The sequence below is a fragment of the Eublepharis macularius genome, chromosome 4, assembly GCF_028583425.1.
Source record: "Eublepharis macularius isolate TG4126 chromosome 4, MPM_Emac_v1.0, whole genome shotgun sequence".
Classification (NCBI taxonomy): Eukaryota; Metazoa; Chordata; class Lepidosauria; order Squamata; family Eublepharidae; genus Eublepharis; species Eublepharis macularius.
Window position 1 is genome coordinate 24,549,540 of NC_072793.1, and position 22,255 is coordinate 24,571,794.

Here is a 22,255-nt window from a genome sequence, read left to right on the forward strand (position 1 = left end):
CTGGTCTCAAAGAGTGTGGAATCTGAATATCAGGGCCAAATACTGTGCAGACAACGCAAAGCTGACCAGTCAGGCCAACACAGGGTCAGGCAGCGGGGCAAAGCAAAATGGAGGCACCTTTTATAGATCCTCTTAAGAAATATATGTGCATGCACTCTTGGGGGGGGTGCCCTCTTGGGGGGGGGACATGTTCCTGCATTTTCCCCTCACTGGAGAAGATACAGAAAGAACCCAAGCCCCCTCTTACCTAGCGTCCAGATGGGAGTAGCATCACTGACAGTAAGCCTGTTTGCAGCCCACTTTGGCTTCAGCGTCAAGAGTTCATTTTATTACAAAAAAATTAGCCTTTCCTCCTAGCAACTGTGCGTCATCATCCAGCCAATCAAATCTGGTTATGTGATGACGTGTTAGATTGTGCCAACCCATCACAGCTTCTTTCACACGCTGTTTTAATTAGAAAGATCATTTGTGTTTCTATACAGTGATACCAGATAAAGAGATTCATAGTAATTATGTTTTCAGTTGGGTAGTTCTATTAGTCTGCAGTATAAGAACAAGATGTGAGTCCAGTGGCACCTTAATGACCAACAAGATTTCCCAGGGTATACATTTCAGAGAATCAAGCTCCTGGGAAAGGGAGCTTGACTCTCGGAAGCTTATACTCTGCAAATCTAGTTGGTCTTTAATGTGCTACTGGATTCAAATACAAATTATGAAAAGCAATATGGGTGTTGTACTTTGGAAATATCCGCGCAAAGGTTCAGTATTGCCAATCTGGTCAAATATGGCACTGAGATCAGTTAGATAACCAATAGGGACGATGTATAACAATATTTTGGCTGCATTCAGAAAACAAATTCAGGTTGAAATGCACACAAACCCACAGCTTGCTGCCAGGTTCGTGCATGGACCTTGCTCCTCCTTCCTCCTTTCTTGAACAGAGCGCAATGAAGAAATTCCGGTTAGAAACCAATTCTGGCTACTCATGATGTACAGGTTAACAAAAGTTCCCCCTCACTAACCAGGATTCTAAGCCTGAAATAAAATCTGATTTAGAATCCTGATTAGTTTGGGGTTGAGGGAGAGAGAAAATAACTCTCTTTGACCAATGCACTTGTGTTTGTATTTAGGAGTAGTTAGAGGTAATTTCTAACAAGAATTTCTTCATCATGAGCTTAACAGCAAGCCAGATCTGTGCACCTTTTAATTTAACCACCATGGGTAAGTTTGCTGCCTGAATACAGCCAATATTGCTTTATTCCATCACTGACCCTCCTGAATCAAAGAATTACTACCATTTATTCATTTTTCCTTCTTGCATATACAAAACATAAACTTATACTAGGCAAAACCATGGGGGAAATGAGCTTTATTTAATCAACAAAAGCAATTTAGTGTGCTATGGTCAAACAAAGTTGACAATACATGCTACAAACACAAACTTCTAACAAGCAAAAATACTACCTGAAAGATACCATATCTGTAGTTTTGCAACGTGGTCACGTATTTGTCAGGGGGAAAAAAAGTAATCTGAAAAATCAGCATCTGTCACAAAATACTTGTGGGCTGATTTCACAGGATCTGAAAGCTCTTGTTCTTTGGTAAATGTGGAACAGTCACTGAATCAACATTGGGCAGTCCAGAATTTAGAACTGGCCAAGAAGATGTGCCATTTGTATCAAGGCAGAAGCATTTTCTGATGGCACAGAATCAGCTGAGCACAACTCGATGTACAGCAAAAGGATTACTAATGCTGGATTTCCAGAGCTGACTTCAGCAGTGTCTGGGCAGCTTTCCATTTGCTAGGACAACCATCCTGAATATATTGAATCAAGAAAAATGTAGGAGAAGTGTTTTTATTTTATTTTATTTATTTATAGTCCGCCTTTTCCACTGAAACGCACGGATGATTACATAGTGTATGTCAATACAATTGACAGGATGGGGGCATCCCATAAACAATGCTGTAGAGTGGGTGGACTGCAAAGATCCAATCCTGGGCTGAAATGATGCTGAAACATAAGCAATTTAACACTGCATATTAAACAACATGGAAACTATGCAGTAGGCGCACACTTGCAGCAACAAACAATAAACAGTCCGTATCCCTTTACCAAAGCATCTCTCTGAACCATTTCCTTACAACACATAAGGCTCAGGCACATTTAGATTCCTCTAGATTTTACCTAGCATCTCATTTGCTGTTGCTCTAGTCCATTTCCTTTGCACACTGCAAGAAATTCCCCTTGCCATTTAATTGACTGCCTTACAACTAATCAAAAGATTGGTGATACAGCATACATTTGAAAGCTACAACTGACTACGACCACAAAAATTAGATAGTGATATTAATAATCCAGAGAACATGGTTCCACATTCTGTCTCTGGACCACAGAAATTCTGAACTGCTTAGAGGCTCCTACTGGTCAATGACCAGGAGTTATTCATTGAGACTGCTTACATAGAGGCACATTTGTAGTTCTGCAGTAGCTAACTTGGGCTCACTATGCAATACTTTACAGTACAGATACTTCATCTACAAAATTTTATCAGGGGAATTTAGGGTCAAGAGCAGACCTGAGGCTCGCTTATTGCCTTCTTGGGATTACCCCATTGAAAGAATAAATTAAAGAATTATCATCTTTATTAATGCTGGAACCTCCTTAGTTTGCAAAACACAATCTGGTTGAAAGCTGATTTACTCTATTTGAGGGATTGGGAGATTCTTAATTAAAATAAACACATAATGTTCCCAGTTCATTTGTTTATGTCTCCCTCTATCGAAGGAGAAGCAGGTTGTGACCTAAAGCTTGCTCTTCATCTACCTCACTTGGGGGCCCAGAACCATCTGAACAGCCCTCCAGTTTCAGTTCTGTTCCTCCTGCTTTCACAATTGCCCTTTGGTATGTCTGAGTTGGCTTGAGGACTCCACTCCCAACTAGGGGTGTGCAATTCAGATTTCTGATTCGGGATAAATACCCAAATCGGACCCTATTTGTAAAGATTCTGAATCTGGCCTAGCATGCTGGCCACAACTCAGAAATGTCGAATCAAAGCTTCCTGAAGCAATTCGGGCCACTTCGGGACTTTCAAACCCTAGGTGGCTCCAGCTGACCTGTGGAGGATCCCAGCCCTTTTGGTGCTTCAGCCTGCCTGTGGGGAAGGGGGATCCCCCTCCCATGAGCCAGCTAGCATTTAAAGGGCCCGTTCCATTGCACGGCCTGTGGGGGAGGGGGATCTCCCCATGGGCCAGCTGGCATTTAAAGGACTCTTTTCCTGCTGCTTGAGCTGCAGGGAAAGGGCTCTTTCGGTGCTTCAGCTGGCTTGCAGGGGGAGATCCCCCTGTGGGCCAGCTGGCATTTAAAGGGTGAAGCGTGGAAAGTTCTGCTGCCACTTATTTCACTCGATGGGAGGGGAAGGAGGGAACCCCCTCCTTCCCCTCCCATCAGGTGAAATAAGCGGTGGGGCAGGAAGTGTCAGTAAGCTCCGAAACTTTATGGGCATACTGAAGCAGGGCACTAAGCGGTTTCCAAAGTGGCTTCCACTTCGGAAATCGCTTATTTTTTATTCTTTTTCCTGCTTTGGAAATTCCAAGGTGGGAAAGCCGAATCTTCCTGTCCCTGCACACCTCTACTCCCAACACTCATCTGTAACTCTACAGTTCATGTCCCTTGTTCAGCAGATTTCTTTGCCACAAAGCATCTTCCCAGTACATCTGTAGAGCGCAGCTATACTGCAGGGTTTACTTTTTCTAGGGGCCTCCTTCACATATGACATTTTCCCTGTCAGGATGAACACTGGGAAACATGTACAGTAGTTTGTTTCCAAAATTCAGTTTCTAAATGAGCATACGGGTCACTGAAACAAAAGACGACAGTGTGATTGTAACACATGGTGGTTTATACCATGTAGATGAGGGTTTTCCTTCTACATTAGTATATATAACCATGTAGGAATATCACAGGTTGGAATTCAGAAACTGAATTAACAAACTTCATGGGACAGAACTTTCTGCCTTCCCCTGCAACAGGAAGGGGGAATGGGCACAATCTCCTCTTGCTGTGCAAGCTTTTGCTTAACTCTGGGAAGAGTGGGTTTTTTTCTGTCAATTTCCCCATGCTGAATTCCACTCTTCCTGGGGCCTCCTGATTACGAGGAACAGTTTTTAAGGGCACACAGGAGGCTATCAGGGGGTGGGCTAAGGGGATAGACCCATTCCATGAAGTCAATTTGTTTAAAATTCATAATATCTGATCTAAATACTCTGAAGCCCAGAGTCTCACCTGCAGCTGTTTAGGAGCTGATACGTTGTACCTTTTTCTGATGCTACTGTTTGATCTAGCAATACAGCAATTGTTTACATGAGACAGTGCGAGGTCAAAAAGACAGCGTGGTAACTGGAGACTGCAATTCTTAAAATTGCGAGTGCTGGCAAGGCCTGGTGATTTCTCAAAACTGACAGCATCCTCATCTTCTATGTGCTAACAAAGCTAGAGAAGAACAATCTTCTTTCTTTCTAACAGATTAGGAAAAAATTCCCCATACCATTGACATATAATGCAGCACTCCCCTGGATTGTAACTCCAAAGATTCATCATTGCCGACGATGGAAAGCAAATGGAAACTACAAAGCTGATTTCATCAGTTCTGATCAGAAGCAGTTAGTCATGTACCCTCCTTGAATCTAAAGGAACAAGCACTCCCACGGTACCATTTAATTCCCACACAAAGAAGGAATAAACACAAAGGAATATCACGCTTTAGCACAAACTACATTTTTTAAAAAGGCCTGAAAATAAGGTGAGGAAATCCAATGTGTCAGTGCTCCTTTCTGTATAGCCTGAGCAGATCCCTGTAACATGCAGAGATTCCCCGACACTTTCCTTTCCCAGTTTCTCTTGAAATATAATAAGCTGCTTTGTATATATGTAATTATGTGGGATGATAGAGGAAGATCAGCAGCCTTTTGTTTAACACAGTGTCCTTGAGCAGCTCATTTAGCCATTCAGAATTATGGTGTGTTTACACTCTCTGAACTCGATAGAGCTAATTAATTAGATAATTGAGAGCAGGACCGAGGTGCCTTATTTCTCCGTAAGAGCTACCAAGTGACTGGAGCTCACGTGCAATTTGCTTTCTTAAGAGATCATGCCTGGGGATCTGTCAGACCTTCAGTTGTACCCCCCGACAACTTCCAGCCTTCTCATGAGGAGCCATCACAGTGCCAAGAATGACATGAACCCACCAGAAGAAAAGGGGGGGGGGACATCCAGCAGAAGCAGACTCTGTATTTAAAACTCAAAGTGCTTTCTAAATTTGCAAAAACCTTTGCGGAAGGGGTGGAGACAATTTTTGATAACCGTGAGAAAAATAAGTAAAAAACATATTTCTGATGATACATATGAGTTGCCAGCATTGGACTGAGCAACTAACATGATCAAACTTCTGATGCTCTTGAACACCCCCATTCCACGCTTCAGTTTTGTTGTTTGGGGTTTGTTTGTTTTGCTCTGTCACTTTTCATTGAAAAACGGGTGACAGGGTCTTACTTAAACATTCTCCTTCTCTTCTAGATGCCACTAGCTAAACTGTTCTGGTGTTACACTGTACTTGTAATTGCCAAACGAAGGGGACTACTCCCAAACAGACCCAATTGTTGCAAAACCTCTTATGCCACAGGCAAGGATTATCCAAATCAATGTACACTTAAAGAATCGACATCTTCATTCTTTTCAATCCATCTTTATTCTTCTCATTTTCAGGGTAAACATTCAACCCACAACGCGTTATGCAGTGAAATCGTCCTGCCGTGCTGCCCCAAAGGGAGCTCCTGGCGGGAGATTGGCAACGGGCTCGCTAGCATCAGTTTTTCCCGTTTCGCCACAACTGCTTCTTCACGGCCTCTTTGTTATGCTCTACTCCAAAGCCTTAGGTAGAAAAGCTTTGGAGTAGAGCATAACAAAGAGTCAAAATAAGCAATTGGTAAGGCCGTGAAGAAGCGGTTGTGGCGAAATGGGAAAAACCGAGGCTAGCGAGCCCATTGCCAATCTCCCGCCAGGAGCTCCCTTCAGGGCGGCACGGCAGAACGATTTCACTGCACAACACGTTGTGGCTTGAATGTTTACCCTGAAAATGAGAAGAATAAAGATGGATTGAAAAGAATGAAGATGTGGATTCTTTAAGTGTACATTGATTTGGATAATCCTTGCGTGTGGCATAAGAGGTTTCGCAACAATTGGGTCTGTTTAGGAGTTGTCCCTTTCGTTTGGTATTTACATACAGACCTCCCCGATATAGTGTGACTGTACTTGTAATGGTGTTGCATGTTCAACTGGCTTACGGAAGGATGTCAATACAGAAATGGACAAGTAAATTAAAATGGACACAGCCTTCTTATTCCATTAGCCCATCTCCTCCTGATAGTTAGAAAATCTCCAGGCTGTCAGGTGACTGGGCTAGAAGTAGATTACCTAGTCTTTCACTACTCGAGATCTACACAGGCCTAGCAAAATTGGTTAATTTGCCCTGTACTTCACACAAAAACTTAAGCACACTTGGCTAGCAATATCAGTCATCTATCATTCTAAGTGGTTTCGTACTCTGAAGTAGCCCTTCTGTGTTTATCCCTGTGCCTTAGAGCATATCTGGCACCTGTGCTTAGACTGAAGTTCCCAATTATACCATAATGAAAGTGGTTAACATCGATCTCTGGAATTCTCATGTAACCATTTTCTATATCTAAATAGTTTGGTCTCCTGCCCCCATAAGTAAAAACATTCTGGGGCCAGACCCCTGTTCTCCTGGTAGGACTACTCTCTAGGGACAAAGCTATAATATTTTCATCTGATCTATCAGCATCCAAAACTGTGGCCATGTCCTGCAATAGGCCATGGCCTGGGCTCACTACTAGAGATGGGCACAAACAGAAAAAAACAAACAAACAAGATGTTCGTTGTTCGTTGCCATCCACGATAAGGGACTCATGAACATGGCCCTGTTCATGAATATGTTTGTGGTTGGCTGTTCATGGGGGCCAGCAGGCTGTCTTCCAGCCATCATCCAAGTCAAGATCCCTACTACACCACTCCCAGAAACCTGACCTGAGCAGGCACCAGGAAAGGTACCAATAATAAATAATAGCTTGGCCCCAGAGTCTGGCAGCAGCCCTGTAACCTGAGGGTGGGTAGATCCCTACCACACCACTCCCAGAAACCCTACCTGAGCAGGCAGCAGGAAAGGTACCAATAATAAATAATAGCTTGGCCCAGAGCCTGGCAGCAGCCCTGGAACTTGAAGGGGTAGATCCCTATCCTACCACACACAAAGAAAATTCAAGCTCCAATGCACTCTATCAAAATGCCAACAGCAGCTCTCTCCACTGTCTGCAAATCCAGAGCTGGGAGCCCCCTACCCCCTGGCCTACAGCTGCTCATGTAGTGGGTTGCAGAGAGGATTCCAGCTCCTATCTCGAAGCATCACCAATGAGAGAGAGGAATGCAGTGCTCTTAATGGAAAGCATCAGCGGGTGATGCCAGAGGTGCCAAGGGTCCAGTGCCATGCAGTTGCACAATTACTAAGTGGGTAGGGCAACCCGATGCCAACATATCATGTCTTCATCTGCATCCACACCAAGTTCTGCTATCGATTCACTATCTGTGCTGCAGCCATGGCCCAGCACCTCTTACACCAATCCTTATCACATCCAGTAAAGGCACATCATTCCTATCCATCCCTTTAGGAGCACTCATTGCTGGAAGATGGAATATTCCCTGCGGTGTGAACTGCTGCTGGATAAGAGTGGTGCTTCTATCACTGTGAGCATCAACTCCCTGAGTTTGCATGCTATTGGTTTGTTCTCACACCCTGGACAAAACTGAGGAAAAGCAGAAAAGAAAGGGAAAATCCTAATGTACGGTCAAAACGTATCTTTGTGGGTCATGCAGCTGTTAACTTGTAAAATAACATCTGTCCAACATCTGGAGGCAAGCAGAGTGCTGCTTTAATTGGTGAAGCTTCTGGACACCTTACCACCTACAGGAGGTGCCTCCAGGCAGTTGTCTGTTTTTGGTTCCTTCTTAAAGCTGTCATGATTACAGATGGGCACAAACAGAAAAAAACCGAACATGATGTTTGTTGTTCGTTGCCATCCACGAACAGGGACTCACAAACACTTACAAGCATGACCTGTTCACGAACGTGTTCGTGGTTGGATGTTCATGGGGGCCTGCAGGCTCTCCTCCAGCCATCATCCAAGTTTAGTCAAGATCCCTACTGCACCACTCCCAGAAACCTGACCTGAGCAGGCACCAGGAAAGGTACCAATAATAAACAATAGCTTGGCTCTAGAGCCTGGCAGCAGCCCTGGAACTTGAAGAGGCAGATCCCCATGACACCACTCCCAGAAACCCTACCTAAGCAGGCAGCAGGAAAGGTACCAATAATAAATAATAGCTTGGCCAGAGCCTGGCAGCAGCCCTGGAACCTGAAGGGGTAGATCCCTATCCCGCCACACACAAAGAAAATTCAAGCTCCAATGCACTCTCCCTGTCTCTCTATCAAAATGCCAACAGCAGCTGTCTCTCTCCCTCTCCACTGTCTGCAAAGTCAGAGCTGGGAGCCCCCCTCCCCCCCTGCTCTTTGCTCCCTTGTAACAAATTTGGAGCTCCACACTTGAAAGGAAGACCTGCCTATCAAGCTAAATTGGGCTTAGATTGGGGTTTCCAGAACAACAGCAGGAGTTCAGACAGAGTTCAGACAATCACTGCCTATGTTGCCAAGGGAATTGACTGCAGGTGCCAGACTGTCTGGTTTGACGAACAGCAACGAACAAGACTTGCAACGACCACCTGTTCATTTAGAATGGGGCCTCATGAACAGCTTGTTCGCGAACAGCAGATTGGGCTGTTTGTGGCTTTTTTTGGTTCATATTGCTGTGCGTGCCCATCTCTAGTCATGATATCCAATAACAATCTCTTTTGGAAAAATTCCTGTAACGTGTGAATACCACTGGATGGCATATGGCACTTTTTGTTTATAGTCATAGCACTGCTAGAATCTTGGGGAGTGATTTAAAATGTTCCATGGGATTCTGTGAAGTCAAAGGGGCACTTTATAAAACTTCCCTTTGGGGTGATTAAAAGAGGGAGCTATATTGATGCAACAAGAAAAATACCCTCACCTTGCGTTTTCAAACACAGACTACAAATACAGCTGAATTGGCATTTAACTTTTTCAGAACTCTGAACTGGCATTTCAGCCCTTCATCTTCATGTCCCTCAGGAACACTATTCATGCTGAGCAAGAATTCTTCCTAATTGCAGTCTCCATTGAGATTTTAAAGTCTCACACAAACACTCTCAACCAGCACCCACAGAGGAAACAGCTACTTTCCATAATGCTGATAACATACCCAGAGTATGCTTATTGCATGTATTTATCCAGTGCAAAAAACAGGATTGACTATCCATCTCAGAGGTTTTTTTCCGTTCTGAATAATTCAAGCTTCTAGACCTCATGCTTAAAGGGAAGTTGACTCACATGCACGGACGCTAGCTATAAATGGAATACGAGTAAACTGTACATCAAATTTAAGTTCAGGAAAAAATATCTTGGTTAACAAGTCTGGGAGGAAACCTAGTTTATATTAATAAAGGTACAGAGCACGGCCTGACAGCTAACGATTGATAGAGTGGGGAGCATAATCTAACCACACGCTTCGCATTAAAATACATGAAAAGTAGCAAACACCATGTACACAACTACTTCTGCTCTGTTATTTCAGCACACCATCTGGCCATCCTTTAAGCTCTACTTCTATTGTGGGCCACATTTTTTTAAAAGTATGTCAAATTACTTGATAAATCGATAGTCCAGTAGGTCAACTTTTTTTTAAGGCACAAAAATAAAGTTCAGAGGAAGAACTGAACAAATGCAATTTATGCTCTTACGTCGCTATACTGTATTGGTTTACTTCTTGTAGAGTGGAAATATTATATCTACCAAAATAAATATTTAGAGATATTTGCTAGGAACAGATTTTGTGTTTTTAATATCCGCTATTTATACAAGCAACACTCTAAACAATAACCAATGACATTAAACCTAATGGGAGAAAAACAGGCACTTCTTAATTTTAATTAAAAATATAGTACCAAGATCAAAATCTCAGTTAATTATGAAATATAAGATGTACTCTTACACTGTTATGTATCTGTCATCTGAAAACAGCCTGCAATTTAATCCTTAATAAATTTTGTTTTACAAAACTGAAGGCACTGTATGTTTTTAAGGTATATAATATTTTCTACAAAGGGTATGCTCCAAAATTGAAAGACATATTTCTTGATCAGTGAATCCAAGAGGGATGGACCAAGAAATACCAAGAGGGATGTGTTTGATCAGTAGACGGAGGGTAAAAGATTTGCATAAACAAATTCAACAACAGGTTTCAAGCATTACTAGTTAATATTAAAATGTGTTTGTGTCAGTCAACGTATACGGACAATGTTTACTCCAGACCTCATCTAGTAGTTAATGCTCGGGGTTGTCATGTCTGCCCCATCCATGCCATTATTTCATGCTGACCTGTATTTCTGAACCAGTGTTTCATGCTGTAACTTGATGTCATATTGCCATGCCATAACTGCTTTGCTTTCACAGGCTTAATGCTTTCACAGACTTACTGAAGATGCAGGTGCCTTATCAAACGGCTGTGGAACTCTCAGTGTGTCTGACCTTGGACACTGCTCACTCCCATGAGTTACTGCGTCTCAGCTTTGATCTCCTACTTTCTCATTGTCTAGACTTGATAACTGAAAAGTATGCGTGAAGTTCTCAGGAATGGTTTGCGACAAAAGTATATTTACTGATGGAAGGGGGAGAGGAGTAATTGTCTTTAAGAGGAATGATTTTCTCTCGTATCGTTATTCCTGTCAACCTGTTTCTTAGTTGCTAACTTTGCTTCTGAGTAATCCTGTAGACATATCTGTGGAAATGATCTGATTTCTGAATAAAACCATTTAACCAAGAGCATGGATTCTTGCTACAATGGTACAGGGATCTATCTGCCATAGCCTGTCATCCATAGCCTGACAGGGGTGCGCAAAAAAAAAAAAGCGGGAAACCCGAAGCAGAAAAAAAGAGTCAGAAATAAGGGATTCCTGAAGCGACAAGCTGCTTTGGGAATCCGTTGTTTGACCAGCTTCGGTGTGCTCCGTAAAGATTCGGAGTACACTGACAAACTACCCCCCCTGCTTATTTCACCCAATGGGTGAACCCCCTCCTTCCCCTCCCATTGGGTGAAATAAGATGCGAGGAGGGAGAGTTCAAATCCCACCGAGCAGTTCAGCTGCATGGCGGAGTTTGTGGCCTGCCCTTTAAACTCCATCTGGGTCATAGGGGAAACCCCCTGCAACCCAGTTGAAGCATGGAAGGGCCCTTTCCAGCTGGCTGGAGGAAGGGGGGGAGAGTTTGAAGGGAAGAATGCTCCCCGGCAGGCTGCACTCAGCCGTTTGTCAGGGAAACCCGTTTGTTAGGGAAACCCCTCACAAGCAGCTGAGTCGGGGGTGAAATGCCCCTCTCCCTGCCACTGAGTAGCAGCAGGGAGAAGGACATATGATATCACCCTGGCAGGCTGCACTCAGCCACTCGGTACCATGCAGGTAAATGCATAAGCAGGCTCATAAAAATTTACACCTATCTGAAAGGGTATGTTATTTATACATAAGAAATTTCATTGTTATTAAACACTGAAAATTTCAACACAGATTTTTTTAACAAAACATTAAATTTGTGGATATCCTTGACAATCAGAATCATGCTTCAGACAAATTTAACTTGCAAGTTAAAAAGACTGAATGGATTTAGCAACATAAAACAAGAAATTAGTTTTTATTCATGAATCTCTGGCAATTGTAAACTAGAAGAAGTAATACCTATCAAAACTCAGTGTCAAAAGTAAAGCTGAAATATAATTTATCTTTACAGTTTACATTTGCAACACTAAACTTAACGCTAAAAACGCAAATGCGGCTTTTTATTAACAGTACCGGGGCTCTTCTTCATTCTGTAAAATTAATGGCAACCGCAGTAAGTTTGTTCTTTGCAACCTTTGTAAAACATTCGTTTACTAACTGTTACGTTCGATACAACAGCAAGAAGTAGCAACAGATCTCCATGTCTGTAATGTGTAAGATATACGGACCTGTTTCACCCCTGCATTCATCTCTGCAAAAAAACTCGTTAGGACACTAACTGATTCTATTAATTTTATAATTTAATTAACCTATTAATTATCCAGCCATAATAGCAGACGGCAAACAGTGCCAGAAAGATTGGGACAGAACGGAGCTCTTTCCCAATAAATTTCTTTTTTCAATTCAGTTTTCTGCCCAGTTAGTTGTCGTGTGCTTCCCAATCAGCAAGAATTCCCCCGTCCAGCATTTCCAGTCCCCCACCAGCCCTCTGCCAGTATCCAGAAACGCTCACCTCCAGCTCCTGCTCCCTCTGCAGGGCAAACTGCTTAAAAGACTTGACAATAAGTCCGGCATTGGAGCAATCATATACAAAAATGGAAGGACTGCCCATCCAAGTCTGTAGGTCATATATAGATAATGGGATGTACTGTGTGTAGTTCTGCAAAAGAAATAAAAAGAACGCACAGGGTAGTTAATAACCAAAATTAACAGGCCTTTTACTTGCAATATACAAAGTTATTTCTGTGTTCAGGGTCCACCCACATCTTATAAAACCCCTAAAATGCTGAGCAACTGTTTATTCTGCTGGAAAGTCTTCTAAGGGTTTTGAAGTGTGTTAACCCAACTCCTGCTTATGTACATTAGAATGCATTTCTTGCAGTAGTTCATTGAAAATTTCCGTATCTTTTCCAACATATAGTAAAAACAACCAAAAAACCCTTGGAAATTCATAAAAGCAAATATTTCTCATTGCGACACAGAAAATTATCCAGAAGAAAAGCAGCTCCTAATAATCAAATTCTTCATCCATGTAAGAAAGAGCAAGAAGAGAAGGGTGGAGGGGAAGGAGGGAGGAGTTATTGTGTATCAGCGAGACAATCATATGAGATACTAGTTCACAGTCGTGAAAACAATCAGACCCAGTTTGGGAAGTAAAATAAACTTTACCAAATGCTTGAGGGCACAGGCAGCAGCATATGCAAACTGTACTGTATAGGATTTCCATTGCTATCATGTTGCTATTATGTTGCTTATCATGTTGGACAAATACTTGTTGTTTCCCATAAAAGACTGTAACTGTTCAAATACTATTTTGCAGTAGACAAAATTACTTCATTACAAAATGTATAAGGGGAAAATGTATTATTGCCTGAATGACAAGAAGCGCGCAATCTTGTATCTACAGAGTAAAAGGTGCAACAACAGAATAAAGCTCAACTCTCGCTGCACTGCAGCCCACGGCAAACAAATTACTAGCATTCATACATATGTATTTAAAATATTTATATGCCTGTCTTTACTCCTGAGCAATCAGAACCCAAGACAGATGATAACAATGTAAAAACATGAAAGCAATGAAACATTAAAACAACAAATATAAAATCCATTAAAACCAAATTAAAACACCAATCTAAGAACACCTTATATCCCCTATAACAAGATATCCCCCTAGCCTCTGGCTACCCCAAAAGCACTCTAAAATAATTCTGGAAGAATGGATGATGGGACCTATCTTCATCAACAAAACTCAGTTCTCTATTATAAAACCATGGCAATACTCGGTTCATTATGATCCAATTAAACCTGCAATCTTGATTCACTCTATCCTCAACTTCCAGCCAAACAGTAACCTGGTAAAGCAGATGCATTTATTTTAATTCATTTTTTATTTTTATTTAACAATATTTATATTCCCTCTGTCTCCCTTCATAAGGGTCACCAAAGCAGCTAACAAATAATATAATCACATTTTAAAACCATTAAAACCAACCAAAACAGCAGCAACATCAACAAAGCAGTAAAATAATTAAAACCAGAGCTAAAAAAAATGTGTGTTATATGCAGTCGAATCACTTCCTGATCCTATAAATGAAAAATTTCCAAAATGTCCTATTGTTAAGAGATTTGCTCAGATCTTACAAACTGGAGGACATGGCTTCTTTTACGGAGTCAAGCCATCACATTTTGGCTCTTTCTCTTTTCCTACTGCATATAAAAACAATTAAAACAAATTAAAACACTGGGCACGGAGGAGGAATCACTGAGGGAACGCTAAACAAAACAAAAAACACTCTTCATGGATAGCTTGAAACGAAACAAAAAAGTCCGCATGGACAACTGGAACCTAGCAAAGGAAGTTGGAGGAGGGGAAAGTGCAATCAGTACTGAAATTCTGCTAACCTAGGAGGAGGAAACTGAACTGTCATAGTTTTACACACTGAACCTTGATTAACATATTCCAGCCACTACTTCCCATAGTTAAAAATCTACTGGAAAGAAAGAATCCCTGCACTCAAGAAAAGGTACATCTGAGACCAGATCTCCGATGCCTTAGCCATTAAGGGATAAACAGAATCATATCTGCACCGGTCCCTTGGAACAAGCTATGTCTTTATAGAAATGTTCCATGATGATTTCCCCCCAGGATTTTATTCAGATTCAGCAAAGCATATCACGAATTTCCAAAACAATCCTGTCAACTACCATGCCAATACATGTGGTCAGGGCTTTTTTTCTGGGAAAGGAGGTGGTGGAACTCAGTGGGTTGCCCTCGGAGAAAATGGTCACATGGCTGGTGCCCCCGCCCCCTGATCTCCAGACAGAGGGGAGTTGAGATTGCCCTCCGCGCCGCTCAGCGGCGCGAATCTAAACTCCCCTCTGTCTAGAGATCAGGGGGCGGGGCCACCAACCATGTGACCATTTTCAAGAGGTTCCGGAACTCCATTCCACCGCGTTCCTGCTGAAAAAAAGCCCTGCATATCGTATTTTCCTAATGACAATTGTATAGTCTATAAAGAAGTTTACAAATTTGAAAAGGCAATGCTTTGCCAAAGTACTCCTAAGCAGATGCCAACAAAAGACGTCTGCTTTTGTTCAAGACCCAGCACCTGATCCAGTCCTAGTCCAACAACTTGTGGCCATACAGTTGCCAGTCTTTCAACTCATTGCAAGGCTCACTGAACTATTATGTGGAAACCAGGGCTACTATACTAAGGACACAATAATCGGACTTCAGGAAATCTGACGACAAACAACCAAACACCAGAAATGTCACCTGTGCATGCACCACTGAACAAGAGCATGCAATTTGTACGAGTCCCATTCATTTCCATCAGACATGTGTTAAGAGTTAAGTCTGGTAAACTATGCCCTTAAAATTAACGGCTGGGTTTGCCAAGAAAATTTAACATTATGACAGATTTCTCTGCTTGCCTAAGCTGCAGTGCTGCAGTGCAAGCTCTGCTCATGACCTGAGTTCGATCCTGGCGGAAGCTGGGTTCAGGTCACCGGCTCAAGGTTGACTCAGCCTTCCATCCTTCCGAGGTCGGTAAAATGAGTACCCCGTTTCCTGGGGGTAACGTGTAGATGACTGGGGAAGGCAATGGCAAACCACCCTGTAAAAAGTCTGCCAAGAAAACGTCATGATGCGACGTCCCCCCATGGGTCAGTAATGACTCGGTGCTTGCAAAGGGGACTACCTTTACCTACCATCTGATGTGATTACTACATCTCTTCTAAAGTTGCTTAAACCCAAAAATTGAATTCTTCAATAATGCATGGGCCAACTTCTTCCAGACAGACAGACAGACAGATACTTTGTATATCTCAGCTTTACCTATTTTACAAATTCTGTGCAGTTATGGTGCTATAGATTCCTATAGCTTTCTGCCTTATTGTCAAAGATAAGAAAAAAAGAGCATGCAAGAAACCTCTTTCAAACCCCTGGTTGCTGCTTTTTTCCTTAGCATGGGGTGTAATTTCTCTTTGAGCAACTCACCACTGACATGCCCATTAACTTCTACAAAAGCAAAGAACAACTTTGAGGGGTGTTGCATTCTTGTTCCAAAAATCTGATTTGATGGATTCATAGGGTAGGGGGCTATGACTTGGGGGAAGCTCATCCATTATTTCTATGTACTAGTCCATCTGCATCTCTGAAGAGCTGGCTTGCTTTGCTTGTCAAGTTGGAAATCAAAATTAAACCCCTGTAAGTCTTTAGATGAATAACCAATCATTTTTACCAGGCTGCACTGGACCATTGTGCTGCTGCAGTAGAGGTAAGGGGGAGGGTAGCAATAAATGATTCCTGACATTGTCTGAGGTACCGCAGTACATCTTTGCCTCTCTCAACATATTAAGAAGCTGGATGTACTGCATCTAAATCAGGTAGCAAATCTCCAAAGGAACTGGCTCCCTTCGTTCCCGAATGCTTCGCCACATGGCGATATGGATTTGGTATAGGAGGAGGGGCACAACCTAATTATCTCTCTCATACTAAATATATAAAGAAACCCCACTTTTCATTCCAAATAAATGAACAGAGAAGTATTGCAGATTATTTATTTATTAAGATCCTCTCTATCTGTCGGGTAAGATTAAACATTCAAAAGTAGACTTGCTTCCTAAAGCAGTCCTAAAAGATTAGCCCAGCCACAAAGGCACTTATACCACAACAAGCACAACACGACAAGAATAATGAAAAACGTAAGGATAAAATGAATGGAAGCAAAGGGTGGAGAAGGGAGGTAAGATTTGGGTGCATGTGTATATGCCAATTTTTAAAATATCAGATTTTAACTATTCGTTTAAAAAAGTTTCATTCCAACCATGCAAGATTGGCTTTTTACCTTTGGACCCTGTGGAATTTCAGCTCTGCTTAGTTAAACGAAGCAACTAAGATCTGACTTTTTAGCTAAAACAAATCAGGCTGAAATAATACTTCCTGGAGGGTTTATCCTGTTTAATCTATCTATCAGGATATATTATGCTTAATCGCTCATAAATATAGCATTACCAGATTTGCACAGAACCACTGAAACCTCACAGTTCTTCTACTGAAGGGCAAAGAGATCATTTGCAAAGTCTGTCTATAGCTCAACTCTATAGCTCAAAAGAAGAGCATGACTACACACAGTGCTACCTACCCTTAAGGGCATTTCAGGGCTAGTCAACTGTATTTCAATCTAAATGGATTTCTATCTGCTATATAAGAAGAGTATGGGAGAAATTTGCTTTTATTGAATTGTTGGGTGTCATTTATAACAATAGTATTTAATTTACATCTGAACCCTCAAAACTTCAATTGTACTTAACATGAGCCAACTGGGAAAGAGAGGACAAACTATTTTATTACTTATCAGTAATAACAACAACAACAACAACAACAACAACGTTCGATTTATATACCACCCTTCAGGATGACTTAACACCCACCCAGAACGGTTTACAAAGTGTGTTATCATTATCCCTACAACAACAATCACCCTGTGAGATGGGTGGGGCTAAGAGAGCTCCAGAGAACTGTGACTGACCCAAGGTCACCCAGCTGGCTTCAAGTGGAGGAGTGGGGAATCAAACCCGGCTCTCCAAATTAGAGTCCCGCGCTCTTAACCGCTACACCAAACTGGCTCTCTACAGTAGGACAAATGCAGTTTTTAAAAATGGTAAAACCTGCAAAGCTTTTATTAGACTCTAATAATCCCACCGTCCCAGAATATTAATTTAGATGCCACCCTTGCTACATCTGGCCACCGATACTATAACTGATGCGACAGTATCAATTAAGACTTCCCACAGTGGTAGAAATTTAGTTGTCATTGAGCCACAGAAAGAAGATGCCCTCCATCTGTCCACATCATCATAAGCTGACATGCATGTGTAGAACCGGCCCATGAGGCTGAGGAAGAACCACAGCAGGTTTGAAGGTGTCAGAAAAGAAACCAGTAAGGAGATTCAGGAAGGATATTGGGACTCTGTATTTCTCCAAGTGCTGTCCTTTCTCCTCGCCCACATTAGTTGGCTCGTAGGTGCACTTCAGGTTCAGAAAAATAGGGCTGCACTTACCTGTAACTATTGTTAATTGAGTTGTCATCTCATACACTGGGAATGTGCAGGCTCACCACATGGAGAAGATTTTCTAGCTTTAAAACTCTGAAGGAGCGTGCCTCCTGTTGGAGCGTGCCTCCCCTTGGAGCGTGCACAATGTTTTTTCCCCGCCTAAAGCATCATATCCTTCCGTCAGTTTCTCCTGAGACATCACCAGCCCTCTCCAGGGATATAACCGTGAAAAAGAGCTCACAGCAGGACATCAGGGAGGGAATGTGGGCATGCACAGCAGACAACGTAACAAAAAACAGCTATAGTTAAGTGCAACTCTGTTTTCATCTCCAATAGTCTGTGCAGTCCCACGCTAACAAGCTACTTACGAGGTGATGGGGTGAAGGTCTCACCGAAACACAAATGAAGAACTGCTTTCCCCACTGCTGACTCCTTTCTTGCATTTATGTCAACAGAGTAACGTCTAACAAAAGTGTCTGATGAAGACCACGTTGCAGCTCTACAAAAGTCAGGAAGTGGAACACCTTGAAGGAAAACTGCAGAGGAAGCCTGAGCTCTTTTTTTTTTTTTTGCTTTTTGCTTTTTGACGTCCTAGGGGGAAGCAAGCATCTCACCTGCTCCCCCGCAATTCTTTTTAATTTTTATTTTTTTTATTTTAATTACTAACATCAAAACTACAAAACTACAAACTACAAACAGAAAAAGGAAAAAAGAAACAAGAGGGGAGGGAAAAAACAACATAAGAACACAAACTACAACTACAAGTATTGAATTCCCTTCATAATACAATTATTTAAAGTTAAACATTCTAATATGCTATTAGATTGGTACATCTTATAAGATACAAACTACAGTCAGGATCAGGTCTTCTCCCCCCCCCCGCGTCTCGGTCTCAGTTCTCTTTGAACAGCTACAATAGCTGCGCTCACTCCTCCCCACTCCCCCCTTCAGATTCTGGATCTTCTTCTTGCTCGAACTCTTGATGATTAAGCACAAAATCCCTCAGCTGTACTTCTGATATTATCTTGTAGGCTTGGTCTTTATATCTAAACCAGATACCTTCCGGAAATAACCATTTGTATTTTATATCACGCTTTCTCAGAAGAGCTGCAAACCTTTTGTATTTAAATCTTGTTTTCCAAGCTAGAAATGGAACGTCCTTCAATATCTTAACCTTGTTGCCAAAAAAGTCCAAGTCCACGTTAGTCGAATTATATAAAATGGTGTCCCGAGTCTTCTTAGATGAAAAGTCAATAATAATCTCGCGAAGCAGCTGACGCTTCGTTGCATATTTTGAAGATGTCCGACAGACTTCCAGAATATCGCTTTTTAACTCTTCTTTAGTTGCCTTTGCGAATGACGCCAAAAGTTCCGACACCAGATCCTTTAAATTTTCACTTTCCTCCTCCTTCACATCCTGTATACGCAATACCGTCTGAGCACGATCCACTTGTAGTCCTATCAGTTGATTCTCCAAAACCTTTACTTCTTTGTTTGTAGCTCTCATGAGTGTTGCATTTTCATGAGTAGATTTCTCTGCCTCGAGTGCTACATCTTTAGTGGTTTTCACTTCATTTTCAACTTAACCAACCCTTTGTCCGATTTCATTTAGCCTATCAACAAAGGGCTTCATAGCTTCAACAACCAACCGTTTAACCACCTCTTCAAGAGTCTCTCCCTTCCCCTGCAATGCAGCCGAAACCGATTTGCCCACAGCAGGGCTCTGCTTTTTCATCGCCATCTTAGGGGGAGGGGGGAGGGTCCGCCAACTAAGTTCCAAAACTCAATGAAGGGGAAGATATCCAAACCTTCTTAAGCTTCCCACCAATCCTTCGCATACGCTTAAAGTAACAGAAGGGATCCGCTTACTTACAGGTTTTCACCTTAAATCTGCTTGTTGCCGTTCTCCATGGCCCGGCAGCACGCAATGTGCTGCGCAAGTCTGCCGGCCTCCATAGGAGCAGATGGGCTATTTACCCCCTGGATCGACTTCAGGGGGCTCTTCCTGCAGCGCTCCGGATCCTGACCCCTTACCTGGGAGTCCTGGGGGTTAACCCTCGCAGGTCAACCACCCGGTCAGGCTGCTCGGCCACTTCCTCCTGGACCTGCGGAGAGGAGCGTCCAACATGGCCGGGAAAATGAAACCGAATCAGCTCTTTTTGAATGTGCCCACAGACTGAGTGGACATGACAAAACTGCCTGGTCATAACTTTATTTTCAAACTCAAATTTATTACGGTCAATTGACCAGCAATAACAGCTCACCTGTCCCTGTTGAGGCAGCCCTATTTGTTCAGGCAAGCTTGTTGAAGCTGACATCGTGCAGTCTTCTGGCTGCTGCAGGGGCTCCTTGTTTCCGCAGCTGCGTTGGTTGGCTGACCAGATGGGTTGTCTCCAGGCCCCTCCCAGCATGAAGCAGAGATGCCCTGAGAAGCTGGTAAGTCCAGAGGACCAGGTAATTCCCCCCAACCCAGGAAACTAATTAATACTTTTAAAAACTTGAGTGTATTCATCAGGGAGAGTCACTCTTGCCAAACTGGAATCTAGAACAGCACCAACAAAGTGTACCATCTGTAAAGGGAGGAGCACAGACTTCTTCCAGCTTAGAGACATAATTATTGGCAAGAATCTAATATTAATTTCAAGTGGCTAGAGAGCTCCTCTTTGGAAGATACAGTAACCAATCAATTATGCAGGCAGGAGAATACAGAGCATTGTTGTACTCTCAGATGACCACTGCCAAATATTTTGGTGAAATTCATGGGGCAGTGACTAGCCCAAAGGGCAGTACCATATACTGATACATAACAGCCTTAAGTGTGAAATGAAGATATTTTCAATGGTCCAGGTGAAAAGTTACATGAAAATAGACATCCTGCAAGTTTAACACCGAGAACCAACCATTTATTGCTAATAATTGTAACACTGAAGTTAAGGTAAGCATATGAAACTTTGTAACCCTGAGAAAATAATTAATCATCTCATCGCAAATCCAAAATAGGGCTATGGCCTCCATCTTTCACGGCTATGAGAAAGAATCTCAGATAGAAGCCATAAGAAGAGTTTTACGGATACAGATATGTATGAACAGCTTGAACTGCACACTTCTGCAACAAAATTGTTCACTGAATAACTAACTCAGGGAAGGAATTAACAAAAGCCCCAGGCAACTGACATGTAGAGCAAGTCTGAAATTCTAATCTGTAGCCCCCTGCAATCATAGAAAGGGTCCATGAACCTGAAGTAAAATCACAACCAATGGTTCTTAAAGGCGGATAGCCTGTTCAAAAAATTAACCCATCCCATGGCTGAATGTATATTTAATCAGAAGGTAGGCTACTCAAGCCAATTCTGCTCTTGGGAAGCCAGGTGGCTGTAATTCCTGCTTCTATCTGGATCCCCCTCACCTCCTTAAGTGTATGTGTTGTTAAGTCGCCTCCAACCTATGGTGACCCTATGAATGAAAGACCTCCAAAACGTCCTATCATTAACAGACTTGCTCACATCCTGCAAACTAGGGGATGTGGCTTCTTTTATTGAGTAAAGCCATCTCATTTTAGGTCTTCCTCTTTTCCTACTGCCTTCCTAGCATTATTGACTTTTCCAGAGAATCTTGTCTTCTCATGATGTGACCAAAGCATGATAGCCTCAGTTTTGTCATTTTAGCTTCTAGGGAGAATTCAGACTTGATTTGATCTAGTACCCACTTATTTGTCTTTTTGGCTGTCCATGGTATCTGCAAAACTCTCCTCCAGCACCACATTTCAAATGAATTAATTTTCTTCCTGTCAGTTTTCTTCACTGTCCAACTTTCACATCCATACATAGTAATGGGAAATACCATCTTGATCTTGGTTCCCAGAGAGACATCTTTATCTTTAAGGGTCTTATCTAGCTCCCTCACAGCTCCTCTTCCAAATCTCAATCTTCTTCTGATTTCTTCATTGCAGTCTCCTTTTTGGTTGATGACTGAGCCAAGGAATAGAAAATCTTGAACAATTTCAGTTTCCTCATTGTCAGCTTTAAAATTGTGTGATCCCTCAGTGGTCATTACTTTTGTCTTCTTGATGCTCAGCTATAATCCTGCTTTGGTGCTTTCTTCTTTAACCTTCATCAGTAGTCATTGCAAGTCTTCACTATTTTCTGCCAGTAACATGGTGTTATCTGCATATCTCAAATTAATAATGTTCCTTCCACCAATTTTCACTCCACCGTCTTCTAGAT

The 22,255-nt window shown here is 42.2% G+C and overlaps 1 protein-coding gene across 3 annotated transcripts in view; it reads right to left on the bottom strand.

The window, feature by feature from the left end:
• Window positions 1-22,255, bottom strand: part of RPTOR (regulatory associated protein of MTOR complex 1) — a 525,720-nt gene that overhangs the window by 336,796 nt on the left and 166,669 nt on the right. For all 3 annotated transcript variants that reach the window (XM_054976818.1, XM_054976816.1, XM_054976815.1), the window contains exon 5: window positions 12,487-12,633. In XM_054976818.1, the coding sequence (XP_054832793.1) occupies window positions 12,487-12,633 (147 nt within the window). The remainder of the gene's footprint in view (window positions 1-12,486; window positions 12,634-22,255) is intronic.